General features: G+C 43.2%; 1 protein-coding gene across 2 annotated transcripts in view; it reads right to left on the bottom strand.

The window, feature by feature from the left end:
- The window catches only part of PSPC1 (paraspeckle component 1), a 55,861-nt gene extending 44,288 nt beyond the window's left edge, over window positions 1–11,573 (bottom strand). Inside the window, exons 1-4 of one of the 2 annotated variants that reach the window (XM_019530209.1) lie at window positions 11,076–11,573; window positions 8,060–8,361; window positions 5,946–6,041; window positions 4,230–4,426 (exon numbers count right to left, since the gene is read on the bottom strand). In XM_019530209.1, the coding sequence (XP_019385754.1) occupies window positions 4,230–4,426; window positions 5,946–6,041; window positions 8,060–8,361; window positions 11,076–11,432 (952 nt within the window). In that variant the 5' untranslated portion in view covers window positions 11,433–11,573. The remainder of the gene's footprint in view (window positions 1–4,229; window positions 4,427–5,945; window positions 6,042–8,059; window positions 8,362–11,075) is intronic. The other variant, XM_019530208.1, reaches the window with a different exon arrangement.
- Window positions 11,574–14,434: the final 2,861 nt, after the last annotated feature.

The following is a 14,434-nucleotide window of genomic DNA, read 5'->3' as shown; positions in this document are numbered from 1 at the left end:
TCCCAACCACTGTGCATCCCACCAGGGGAAGCATAGGGGACATATGCCCCTGGACCTGTGCGTGGGGCAAGGGCAGGCTGCCCATTGTGGCTTTGGAGGCTGTGCCAGCCTCTTCCCAGTGGGGGGAGGGCTGGGTTGGAGCCACACTCAGGGAGGTGGGACAGGCAGCAGTGGGGCTGAGAGGGGTGTCTACAACAAATTTTGGGGCGACTGTTGCCTCTGCTCCCCTCTAAGAAGTGTCCACAGCAGGCAGCAATGCCCTCACCCTGTTCCAGGGGTCACATGTCCACCCATGCCTCCCTTGGGGGTGTATACAGTGATATGAGCCACCCCTTCCCAATAAGCTACCCACAGCTCCATCCCACACCTTGTCCCAGCAATGCCTGCTCCTGTCCTGTCCCACACCCTCCCTATGGGGGGGGGGCCTCAATCTGCCCCCCACCCCTTCCCACCAACCAACTTACCAGCCAGACACTGCTCTCCAAGCTGTCAGGTTGCATATCGGCAATCAGACTGATATTGGCCAATATAGCTGGTTAATAATTGGCCATGAGTATCGGCCAAAAAAATCTTTCTTAGTTCACCCCTACTTATCTACCAAAAAACCCATGCCAGATTCTCAGTACAAGACTTAGTCAATCTAGAGAGGTTCAGGAACTCCACACGACTTAAGCTAGCCAATGATACTCAGTGTCGTTCCTGACCCACATGTAGCACTTCAACTTAACACCTGCAAACTCTTTGCAGAGAGTAAAGTCCTTCCAACCTCCCACAAAGACATGTATGTATTAGGTATGCCTTTCCTACCATGCTGAAAAATGAAACACACTATCTCTATCAGTGTTAACTAACGCACTCTAGTTTACTTTCTTTTGAACTAAAATATTTGCCATAATTCATATGGAAACATATATACTGATATGGTTCACTGGTTAACACTGAGTGCTCATATGACTCCTCAGCCTGCATGGAGTGGTACAGGACTACGCACAACACCCCACTGAATTCAGATGTCCAATATTTAGTGCTAAGAGCCCACCCAGCATTGAATTACTAAGCATGGAGGAGGGGACATTAGAAAGCCACGGATATTAGCATGAGCTCCAACCTATACTGAACTATCTGGGTAAAATGGCAACGCTTAGGGAGGCAGCTGCAGTATGGCAGGTTCAAGAGTACCCAAACGTACCAGGTTTGGAAAGTGGTGACCTTAGTATTAACTAATAAAGAGAGGAAAATAAAGATCATTATGTCAATGTATTTTCATTTAATTCCTTTACATTTTTTGGTGAGGAGAGATGGTCTTAAAAAAGGGATCGCTGTAGAAGCAACCTCTCCTCACTAGCATCAGGTCTTGTCAAATTAAGACATATAAGGAAAAGCCTAGCTTTCTTCTGTTAAAGGCATGGCAAGAACTGCCAAGGCCATCTGATATCAAAGTATGAAAGGAAGGACTCACTGCTCCTACAGAAAACAGCAAGATACTCCACCCACTTACTTATAAAGGACCACTGTTCCCCAGAAGGGTACTAATGTGAATAGTACAGCTTCCCTTAAATGGTCCTTAACAAAGCAGTTGCTCTTCCTTTATCCAGTCCTCGCCTATCCTATGATGCAAATTAACAGCTGGAGAAATAGTGCTATCATCAGCCAAGCACAGTTGTTCAAAAAAGCTTCTTCCCTTCCAATGCCTCTTTAAAAGGAACCATGGGCTATAGCAAACTCTTACCCTAATCCAGGAAGCCAACATTTTTGACAATCATGCTATAATTTAGGGTCACTCCCCCAAAGTGCCATTCTTGATCCCCTTCCTTTGCCTAATCTACTACTCTGCTTTCTGCTCCCTACCCTAGCCTCCTTTTCCTCCTATGCTTTTTGATCCCTGCACTATGACCCCTGCTTGATTTCCTGCTCCACTTTCTGCTTCCTCCCATCTGCTGCTGTGCTGCTTGTCCCCTCCCTTATCTACCACATGCCATGCACAGCAGCTTTCCATATCACTTTGTGGCACGCATGTAACAGGCTGGCCACGCCTGCCCCAATTAATTCTTCACTGTACCCACATGGCAGTTGAGAAAATGAACTGCTCTTTAGCACCCAGATTTTTTTAAAAAAGAGCAAGCTCATCAAGAGAAAGCTTCAAGAGAAGACAAAAGCTGAAGAAAGTAGAAAGATTATAAAACTTGGCAAATATTGGATCATTAGTATACACATATCACTTCTACTTGTTTTTTAAACAAGAAAGCCATTCACAAATAAAATAACTTTTGTAATATTTCCAGTACTAAAATGAACTGTTTATCCCATCAACACTGTTTCCCAAAAAACTTTTTTCTTCCCCCAAATCACCCACAATTTCTCCCCCACCCCCCACGCTTTATATGTTCTTGCCCTGAATTTCCCAAGTTACATTTTTAAGGATCGCTGCTGTGGGAACCACATGCCTGTATTGAGATCATGCATTTTACTGCTTTAGGCTCTTTAAACAAAAGTCATTGCACATTAATAAGGGGAAGGAACAACCTAACATAGTTAATTTCTAAAACTAATTAAAAATGTTTCAGGTATTAGATACACCATTATGTGAGGTTTTAGAAACACTTTTTTTTTTACAATTTTTTTTCTTTTCTATGTTGAAAATGTCTAATCTTCAGACAAATATTATGGTTTTCAGCAATCCTAATGTTGTAAATTATTTGTAAAATGAGTAAAGAAAAATATTTTTTCCCTTGAATATTTTAGCCACAGTAATTTAAGATAGCTTGGTAAGAAAAAGTAAATAAAATATTGTTTAAGCTTTCAATTAAAAAAATTCAAAATGAACTTTTCAAATAACTAACCCAGTAGGAACTCTAAATTATTAATACAAAAGAAAGCTATAAATAAATACCCCTTAATAAAGCATTTAGTGGCTGAGCTATTTGGAAAAAATATCCTAAGCCTAGCCAAATCACTGGAAATGTGTGTGAAAAACACGTTTATCTAAAAATTATGTGGAACAAAATACCTTTGTTTTCCAGAAGCAGAACGCATTATTAAGAGTTTACTTATTAAACATCACAGAAAGCCAGCTACATTGTGACAGAAGGGATATATAGCAGTTGTTCATGCCCAAAACTTTTAAATAAGATAGACTTCATGATGCTTTTAGAACTTTAACATTCTAAAAATGATGAGGGAGACCATTCTGCCACATCAAGGTGAAATGTAAAACTGCTTCGCATCCAATACAGCCTTTTGAGAGAATTAAAAAAAATTCCACAGAATTTTTTTCAGTATAAGCGCACATAGCCAGTTTCCCCTCTTTCTGTTACTTTGCATTGTGGTGGTTCTTTTCACACCAGGGGTTCCGTGTTTATTAGTGTGGCCTGTCAAAAGCACTAAGATTTTCTGTAATGAAAAAGGCAATGTTGGTTTAAAACATAATTCAATTAGATAGAAAAAAAGACCCCGCCCCCACCTCACCCCCAAATGTCAGAATGTGTTCCTTTGATTGTCTATATGGTTAAGACTCCAAAATTGGCCTCCAAAGCAAAAAAGGATTTTCAGTTACAAATACAAAAAATAGTTCCCAACGCACACAGTTATGTCCAGGGGAGAAGGCCAGAGATGTGCAGTGACAGTTATTCATGTCTATCATAATATGCATATTTTAACTTGATTCAAGCTAGGAACACATGCAACATTCAAAACAGATAAGTAAAAAATCTCTACCATTGAATCTATGAAGCTACTCCAATATGCTTAATTACTACCACTGTATTCCTTTGAGTATAAATGTGCTGGGTTTGTCTGTTTTTTTAAGTATTTCTTCTATAATAGCTATATTTTAAATTCCAGTTAAAAAGCAAAAAATGTCTTATAGACACCACAGAACTTCTAGTCTTGTACATTCATTTTCATCTGGCACCTTCTGTCCTAAAAATTAAGTGTTAAATTTGAAGACATACAGTATTTAGACTGTGTCAAAACAAAACTGTCCCTGGTACCACCTTTTAATCTGCGAAGTGTGTATTACACTTGATTTTAAGATATTTGTCTGAAAATAGCGTAACTTCAGTAGAAGTACTGCCTCTGTCACTATTACGCATTTTATTAAAGGGCCAATCATCTAACAAAACCTCTGAAACTTTTACCACCATACACAAATAATATACAATCAATACACTACACATAAAATAAATTGTGAGAAGAACAGATTATCTTTACACTGAGTATCTGATTTTTACCTTGCCTCATCAGCATTAACTGATGTTCATGTCTAGCTGCTTCCATTTCTGCCTCTAGTTTTTCTTTGGCTTCTCTAATGTTTCTGTCAACCTGCTCACGTTGCTGTTTTTCCATCTCATCAAGAGCCTTCCACCGTGAAGCATACTCAAACTCAAAAGTTCCAGGCTGAGCAAAACGTGGAGGCTGTTCTCTTTCCCTAATAAATATATGAGCAGTTAGATGTAAAGAGAGAGAGAGAGAGAGAGAGAGAGAGAGAGAGAGAGAGATATATTTTTTTTTTTTTGGTCTATTTAGGAGTACTAAACATACTCCTAATGATGCATTTCAATTACTATATTTCTAATTTGAAATCAAATGGCCAAACATAAGACTAACTGTTTTCCAAATGTAAATCTTAAAACTGCACATTAGCACTGTCGAGGTCACCCTGCATGACCGAGTAAAAGTTTAAATAAATGATAAATATAAAACCAAATAAAACCCCCACATAATTATATCTTATTATCAAATACTTTGTTTCATGTTTAAATACTGAAAATATCTGATGCTTTGGTAGAAAGCTATGAAATTTATCTAACAACTATCAGGCGTCTACAGCAAGAAGCTGCATATGACTTATGAATAGGGACCTACTTAATTTGCAGTTTTCACTGAAACTGTGAAACAGGCAGTCTTTGCAATCCCTGGAAAATAGTCCACCAGCTACAATTTTCTGCAAAATCAACCCCCCCCTGCAAAAAACAGTGTATTATTCATATTCTAATATGAATACGCTGTTTAGATTCTCCAAATCCTTACCACAATACTTAATACAATGCAGCAACCCCTATAATCACTCTCACATGCTTGAGACTTACTGAGTGTCTGCAGTGATGGCAGGGCCTCTCTGCCAATCAGCAGTGATGGCAGGGCTATCAGGAAATGCCCACATTAATCAGCCCTTCATGCCATGAGCAAACTATGGAAATGGCTCTCTCTGACCATGAGTTAAGTAGGTCCCTTCTTATGATGCTGAATGCATCAAAACTTGCTACAGTACTAAGGTATTACTAGACATTTTAAAAAGCTAACACTATCTTTTCAGTTGGCAATATACTTTCTAACAAAATACTTGTGCAATTGTAAAATTAAAAGGCAACATACAAAAATAGTTATCACATACATCATTTGTAGAAAAAGTTATTCTGTTCTTGCAAGCTGATTAAGTATTCTGCCTCCAGCAATCAACTTTTCTGGATGCACAAGTTTCAAAATCAAAAGATGTATTTATTGATCAGTGATAAATTAAAGAACCTTTGTTCTACCTGGCATTTAAAGTTATACAGCTGCTTACGTCGCATGCATCACTGCACTAGCTAAGACCCTGTTCTACAAAGACACGCACACATGCTTAATTTAACAGTTAAATTTAACAGAAGTTGAATGAACTGTTCATAGGATTTAAAAGTAAGCATGAGGCAAACAATCCTCTGCAGTATCATGGCCTGAATACCTATAACTTGAGGTTGCATTTCACAAAGAGGAAGTCCTCACATCTAAATATCAATGAACCAAACAATTATATCAACGATTAAACGTTATTAAACAATTCTATCAATGGTTATATCAACGTTACTGATGTTCTTTTCACTACCCTGAACACACATCAAGGCAAAGCATAAGAGATTCTTGCCTACCAAGCCAAACTAAAATGGATGACCATATATCCAACTTACTTATGATATTGTTGTGTTTTTTGCATTAACTTCTCTGGCAGTCCATCTTCATTGTCAAACTGTTCCATAGGTTCTACAACCACAGGGCGAGGCGTTCTGAAAGAAATGTTTTAACCAATGAAATCCACGTGGAAACAGGTAACCATGTAATATTTTGAAAATACATCCTAAAAAAGTCTTACTTCATGTAAACATCAATTCCTTCAAAAACATTTTGTTAGCAGCAAATCTGCCTTGCAAACAAGCCACTTACTTTGCATGGAAAACCTTATTGCCTTTTTTCTATGGCCTATTTGGCTAATAAAATTAACTAATTAAGCTAAAATCTATGTAGAAAAGAATTAAACTCTTTGGAGGCAAGAAGCATTTTTTAACTGTCACTTAAAAAATGTTTCTAGCTCTTATACTGACAAATTAAACCTCTTAAATAAAAACAGATGGGTTATGTTCCTGAGTCTGCTCATGGTTAACTTCAATGCTTCTACTTATAGTTTTACCAAGCTGCAGTGGAGTAAAAACAAACCAGTAAAACTGACCAAACTCTGATTACTAAGAACTGCAGAGGCAGGAATGAAATCAATAAGAATCAAAGTAACTATGGATAATTCTGAAAGACTAGAAAATGGATAAAAAATATGGGTGAATAATTAAAACTGCAATCAAACAGATAATCTATGCAAGAAAACACTATCATAGACTTGTGCATGTTAATCTATTGTTCATAGCAGTCCTGCACCCATCTGCAGGTATAGAAAACGGGGGGGGGGCGGAAATAGGTTCATATGCCTCCCCAGCATCGCCTGTACTTCAGAGCCCCTTCCCTTTCCCACTCCTCTCCTCACTGCAGGTGGGGGGGCAGCAGGTCAGGAGTGAGGGGCAACAGCAGGGGGACAGATGTAGCTGAACCCACATCATGGTGAGGAAAGGGAGCAAGGGGAGGCTCTAATTTTCCATGATAAAAAAACTCACAATCAAATGTCAAAATATATATTTAGAATTTATTTTATTATAATGAATGAAGCACTAGCAGGTTTACAAAATTGCTTTGAAGTAGAGATTCACTGATGCATCGGTCCGATATCAGACCGGCACTGATATAAAGAAAATTGATCATATTGAAAGTTGGCCTGGTGTGGCTGATAATTTGGTGGATAAATACCCAAACATGCATGCAGCCACAGCACAGCACATAAGCAGTGAGGAGCACAGCCCAGCAACTTGGACAAGCAGAGTGCAGCTGGTATGTCTGGTGTAGTGGAAGGGGAGGGGAGAGGGAAAGGGCATGGGGGAAGCAGATTTAGGCCCCCTGCGATGAGGGAAGAGTGGGGCTGGAGTAGGTGCTGCCCAGCCAGGGTGGGCACGAGACGGAGCTGCTGCACACTGTTGGTGTAGCACTCACCCACTCATCCAGCAACTCCCACCGCTTCTTCTGCCGCTGGTCCAGGAGAGCATGACCCCACCCTATGTGCCCCCAAATCTGCGTGGGGTGGGACAGGATGAACCCTGCACAGAACCAGTCCAAGCCCATCCTGCGCAGATCCAGGGGCATGCTCCCCCCCAACCCTGAATGCCCTACTGGACGAGCACCGGACTAGCAGCACGCAGCAGCAGGAGCTGCCCCCGAACCTCCCTGGGGCTCCATCCCATGCTGGGCAGCACTTGCCCCGCCCCAAGGCACAGTCCTCCCTCACCATGGGGACCTTAATCTGCACCCCCATGCCCCTTCCTTTCCCCCACGCAGACTTACCACCTGCACACAGCTCATCCAAGCTGCTGGGCTGGTATCAGAAACTGGTATCGTCTGATACACCTCCTTTAAAAATCAGCTATCAGTATCAGCAAAATCAGCTATCAGTATCGGTGCATCCCTACTTTAAAGTTGTATATCAATAAAACACTGTGTTCAACTGAGGCTTATATATTTTTAGTGGTGTTTCGTTTTAATTGCAGAGGAATGTGGGCTTAATCAGAGAATTTGGGAGGGTTTTTATCAAAGAATTTGGGATTTTTAAACAGACAAAACCAGGATCCCTGCTAACGAGGCAGTTTTCTCCACATTTAAATACATTCACAAAAATTAACTGGGGGGGTGGGACGGACCCTTAAAAACTTACGTGGTCAGTAAAAATGCCCCATCGTTGCATCTTTCTAGAGCCTTCCGTGCTGGAGGCTTGGCTGCAAACTCCACAAAACCTTTCCCTGTAGCTCTACCACGGTCATCTACTACAACAACAGCTCTCTCCACTGGACCAAACTGAGAAAAGGCTTGTTCCAGTAGTTCATTGGAAACCACAGGTGAAAGATTCTTGATTGTTAAGGCCGCTCCGTGTGTAGCAAAACGAATTCTAAGTGGTCTGCTCTTCAAAATCGTACCATCAAGTTCTGCCTTTGCTATTTCAGCAAGTGTCCTAGATTCCTTTTTCAAAGGGAAAAAAAACAAAACACAAACGCACACATTTTATGCACAATCCTATTCCATTTTCTACAAAGCTACTTTGTCCTTTAAAACATTTTTATTTTAAATGTGTTAAAACTGAGGGGGAATGCTTCAACATTGCAAGTACACTCTTCTCAAAGAAGGATGTTTGTGCCCGAAAGCTTGCAAAGAACAATTTTTTCCAGCTATTCAGTTGGTCTATAAAAAAGATATCACATTTACCCAAAGGACCTCAGCTGCCAATGGGCATTTATACACATACTTTTGTCTGCTCCGATGTGCTGAAAATCCAGCGCGTTGGAGCAGAGCATGTGAACTGACCAGTGCCCAGCACTGCACCACATGTTTGTATCAACTGCGAAATGTGTGCCAGCACTAAGAAAATGGCAGTGTTGTGCTTGGAAATGAAAACACCTTCAATGTGTTTTAGTTCAAAAGGACACTGCTGCCATTTTCTCAGCCCCGATGTGCATTTCGCCATTTATATAAACGTATGCAACTTAGCATCAGGCACTTTTACAAACTACAACCAATATCCTCTTCTCAGAGCTGTTTCAGATTACATTTAATTTTAGCAATCTGCATGTGGCTCCCCCACAATCTATTTTAAAAAATGCCTCTTAAATGTATGTTTTAGTTGTGTGAGCTACAGGAAATTCCCCATACCGAGACAGAAAATAATTCAGCTCATTACCTAAATAGTAAGATTTCAAATCTTTCTCTTTTTAGCACTTTTCTATTCATTATGTTTATGTGACCATTCCACATTCAAGGATTACACTCAGAGGGACTTACATACTCTAGTTCAGGGATGGGCAAAATGCGGCTCGTCAGGCCATTCTATCTGGCCCACGTGGCCCCTAAAAAATTTAGAAAATTAATATTTATCTGCCCTGGGCATGTCATACAGCCCTCGATGTCTTGCCAAAACTCTACTGAGCAGCCCTCCCCCCAAAATAATAAGCCACCCCTGCTCTAGTTCTTCTTCAGGTTCCATAAATATTTCTAGATTTATTTCTCAAATTGGACAATGCCTTACAGTGGCGACATGTAGGGGGTGCAGGTGCACCCCAACAGGCCACGCTCCTCCCCACTTAGGTGATAGGCAGGTAGGAACACCGATGACACACTGCAAGCGCCAGATGAAGCACCACAGCCACTTCCCAGTCACTGCAATTGGCTATGGGGAACCCATGTCAGCAAGATTGGCCACAGTCACTGACTGGTCATTAGGGAGAGCATGTGCACCCCAACCTCGACTAAGGTGGCACCAGTTGCCCATGGTGCCTTGGAAGAATGAAGGATTTTAAAATTCACAGGGAGCTCCTTTTTTTAGTTAGCACGGTTAGTTATTATCTACTGTAAGTACTGATTGAATCAGTACCCTTCCTAAATCAACACAATCTATATTTTAGAAGTAAACTGGTTTAGATTCTCTTGAGATTCTTTATTGTAGCTTCTGTACTTCCCAGTTTTACTTTAAACAACTACTATTTGCTCACTGGTTTTCATCCTTTGTCCACTCTAACCCACAAAATCAGCCTTCCCCAACATCCTCTTTTCTTAGTTGGAGCTTTTTTCACTTATGCTGAATATTCTTCTGCTAAAAGAGTCATTCATCAAGCCAAGGAAACAGGATGGTGCTTCCTCCACAGCCCATGAAAAATGATTCAGATAACTAGATAAACTGCTAAAGGGCAACGTAAGTTGCTTCATCCCTCAATGTGCCTAGAAACTGCCCATCAGCAAAACAAAAGAAATGTATTTTATCTTATATTATAAATTGGGTGGGGGGAAAGACTATACAAACCAACACTTAAAAGCACACAGACAAGTAAGAGTTAGAAAACTTACAATAGAGGTGGCTTAAGAAAAACAAGTCTCAACTACTGAAAGGTAGAGCGGCAATTAAGGAAGCCAAAAAACCTTAAATTCCCACCTGCCAGCCAACTTGTGTGTACATTAACTATACCAATAGGGGCCCCCCTCTCTGATACCCTTCCTCTGCTTGATCTGTTCCCTCCTAGATCTGTTCCTTTAGTTTCCTTTCCTACCAGCTCCCCTCCCTGATCTGCCAGATGCTACACACAAAGCTACCCCAATGCCACTTCTGTTCCTCGTGTGGCAGGCTGCACATCTCTACTCTACCCCTTGTAAACTGTACACAAAAACAGTCATGACAGCATTAACTAATTAAAACTCGAGGTTCCTCCTTATGGCTGGGGAGGAACAAAGGATTGAAAAAATGAATGTTAAAAAAAAAAAAAAAATCGAAACAACTGGAAATACCAGAACATATGTTTTAAACAGGAACTATCCCCATGAGCAGCCCAGGCCATTCGGGGTATTTGCAATTAAACACCACAAGGCTTTGAGACCTCCACGCGGGTCCTTGCTTTCACGGAGAACTTGCCAGCGTGTGTGGAAACCACAAGCACAGCTGTCTACACGGGCCCATACCTGTGCTCTCCAGGTTGGGCCAAACAAGCTGCACAAAAATTTAAAAAAAAAAAGGGGGGGTGGGTCTTTCAGCCCTAATGGAGCAGCACGGGGCCTCCCGTCCCTGCGGAGGTAGCAGCCGCCACCCGCCCGCTCGCACAAAGAAACTTCTGGAAGCGCCGGGGGGTGGGGGAGAGGAATAACCCGGAGGGGCTGGTCCCAGTGGGTCCCCCTAGACGGCAGCTGGGCATTACCAAGCGGATGAAGCCGAAGCCGCGGTCCCGGTTGATGAAGACCTCGCTGGGCTCCCCGTAGCGCTCGAAGAGGCGCTTGAAGTCCTCCTCGGTGATGTCGGTGGGCAGGTTGCCGACGAAGAGGCGGCAGCGCTGCGTGTAGCTCTTCTCGCCAGGCTTCAGGAAGCTCTTGATGTCGATAGTGAAGCCGCGCCCCTGCTCCTCGTCGCCGGGCTCCTTGCCCAGCGCCATGGCGGCCGCTTCGCTCTCCGCCTCCAGGCCGCGCAGCCCCTTCATGCCGCCGCCCACCACGCCCAGCGGCGCCGCCGGGGAGCTGTTCTCGATCCGCACCTGCTTCAGATTCCGGTTCGCCGCCATGTTCTCCGACTCTCTCGATGGACGCAGCGCTGCGCTCACCTACCGCTGCCTCCAGCCGCAGCCGATTCAAAATGGCGTCGCCGCCAGGCCAGACGAGTTGTAACGTCCCTGGCGCAAGCCCCGCCCCCTGCCGCCTGGTGAAACGCGGCGCTTGCGCAGTGGGCCTCGCGTGCAGTCATAGAGGGCGGGGGAGGGGGCTGGGGCTAGGATCCTTAGCTCACGTGATCGGTCCGCAGCAGTTGGAGAGGGCGAAGTCGAGGGCATTCGCTGCCTCTGTGTGTACCTGGCTGTGTGGTGGGATGTTCTCCCCTGGTGCATAGTGTCCCACTCTCCTCGGCGCCATTTTGGCAAGTTGGGAGAGGTTCTGAGATCTTCGCTGCGGCTGAGGGCGTTTTAGCTGCCGGTTATCCCGCTTCAAAACACAGGGACACTAGTTGCTGTTGAGTGTGGACGTTAGGGCTGCAGCCTCTGGATCCCAGCTTCCTAAACCCTGGATGCTGGAGCCTGTAAGTGAAAGAGGAATGGTGGAAGAAACCGGGGTCATGCCGTGGAAGAAACAGGGGTCATGCCCAGCTCACTCTCCCTTTCGGGGTTACCGTTTTGAGGGAGGTGCCTGAGTCATTCCTGAATGTGGGCCAAGCCCACCAACTAGAGCTGTGAGCCCCTCCTTGTTGGGGGGGGGTCTGCACATTGCTGATTGCTTGGGACAAATACAAGACACAAGAGGGATAGGAGTGGCAGTCAACGGTTGAAAACAAGTGTGCCAAGCAGGAACAGGGAGCAGAGTGCACAGGACAGTGCCCACTGGTCTTCAAATGCATCCAAAGAGCAGTGGCATACCGTGGGTCTCCGGTGCACAGAGGCCAAAGCTTGCATTTGTGCCCCTTCCACGGGGGCAGGTGGTCCCCCAGCAGCTGATTGCCAAGCCCAGAAGCGCTGGCACTGAAAACAGAATTGCAGCTAGGGGACCGAGTACCTCCTGGAGGGCCTGGCTGACACCCTCATGAGGCTGTTATCCTGGGGCATGCTTCCCCCCCCATTGGTATGCTACTGCCAGGGAGCCAGTGGATGCTGCCCAGTGACATTTCCCAGAGGTGTCATGGGACCAGGGACAGGAAAACAGCCATACAGTGCCTGGGGATCACAGTTGCTAGAGCCTCTTTCCTGGTCAGGTATATCATTAGCTTGGATGGGGTAGACCAGGAGGTCCTGGGATTTGGTGCGGCTGCAGATAGGGATGCATAAATGAAGAGGTGTGCTGAGTAGTGCAGCCAGAGCCCCAGCAGGAGGTTCTAGAGGAAGTGGTGAAGGGGCTTCAGGTAGGGTCTCACTCTGTCTGCAGAAGGGGAAGGTGGTAGGGGAAGCTGTGAAGCATGCTGTGTACATGCCTGTGGCAACAGCTCTGTGGAGAAACCGCCAGTTACAGGTAGTTCAAATGATCAAGATACAGTATATGCTTATCCACCTGGGACCTTCCTCCTAACCAAGGGTGTCTTGCCACATGGTGTCCAGGCAGGATGCAAAGGAATGATGGATGGTACAGACCGCAAATATGTAGAGCTGGCAGGGATGCTGTGATGGTGTGGTGAGAAAAGAAGATGGACCTATCATTTGGCCCAGTACATGGCAGTTCTTATGATCTAACAAGTCTCAACTGAATAACAAATGCAAAGTATGATTTTTGTAGGAAGGAGGAATCAAATACACAAATGCAAAATCAAGATATCTGGTTAGGCAAAAGGCTGATGGAAAAGGAAGTTACAGATCAGCAGTTAGCAACATTTTCTGGCAGTAGGACAGAATGGCCCTGCTCAAGGCCAAGACTGATCTGTGGCCTCAAAATTCTTTTCCATTTTCTTCCATCTGGCAGCATTTGTTACTGAATCCATCCCATGATCTATAGGTTGTCAACCCCTCTTGTAGAACACGATAAATTAAGTATGGTTTCACGCTCTGAGGTTATCATATAAAAGTTAATGGATAGGAGTTATTTGTGGAGTTATTAAAGCAGACTCGTATGTAAAACACAGGAGGGAATTATTCCACTCAAAACTACACTTTAAGAAAGATACAGACACGCTGGAAATCTAGATTCAGAGGAGAGCAACAAGGATTAGAAAACATGGTTTATGGAGAAGGCTGAAGTACCTGGGTTCATTTAATCTGAAAAAAAATTGATAGCATACATAACAGTGTTCTGTACATAGGAAGTTTCTGTAAATTGGACAATAATCAAATTTTCTCCATGGCCACTGGGGAGAGAAGAAAATCAGTTTACTTTTCAGGAAAGAATATTTAGGTAGAATAATAGAAAAAGCTTTCCAGTTGTTACGATGACAGTATAATCTTCTTCACTGATAGCTTTAAGAAATAGGTTTGTCAAGGTGAGCTAGTGATCACTGTTCAAGATTCTGTGTACTTCTTTCCAGCCTTATATTTCTGTGATTTTATAGTAGTGTCAGTTCTGCTCTAGTTAATGTTTGAGAATAATTTCTATTTAAAATCTGACTCCTTTAAATGCTTTACAATCCTCATGATTATGCAGATTGTCCTGAAATTTGGTAGGCCTTTTAGGCATGCGAGGCAAGATCTGTGTTCTAAATTTGACAATGTTTAAGCAAGATATTAATGAAATGCAGATCTCAGGGGAAAAATACTTAAGTTTGGCACATTCGATCAACTATTTTTGCTTATGCCTGGAGAATCAAACCATAGTACTGATGAGGCATCAAAAGGCCACAATTACTTACTTTAACCTTTTTGAGAGAGCAGTTTTAAACACAGTCAGCATGTCTACATGTGCAATTAATGCAACTGAATAAACTCCAGCACAATTTGAGCCAGAGTAAAAGAATCCCAACATCACTGTCTACACGTGTTTAAGTGCAGTAAATTACTCTGCTATCAGATAGTACCTGTGTCAGATGGGACTATCTGATGGCACTGTAAATTAGTTTACAGTGGTCCAATTACTGCACACATGTAGACAGCGATGATTTACT

This window comes from Crocodylus porosus, unplaced genomic scaffold (assembly GCF_001723895.1).
Source record: "Crocodylus porosus isolate Cpor-Errol unplaced genomic scaffold, CroPor_comp1, whole genome shotgun sequence".
Classification (NCBI taxonomy): Eukaryota; Metazoa; Chordata; order Crocodylia; family Crocodylidae; genus Crocodylus; species Crocodylus porosus.
The sequence above is the reverse complement of the archived record's forward strand: the minus strand, read 5'-3'. Positions and strand labels throughout refer to the sequence as shown.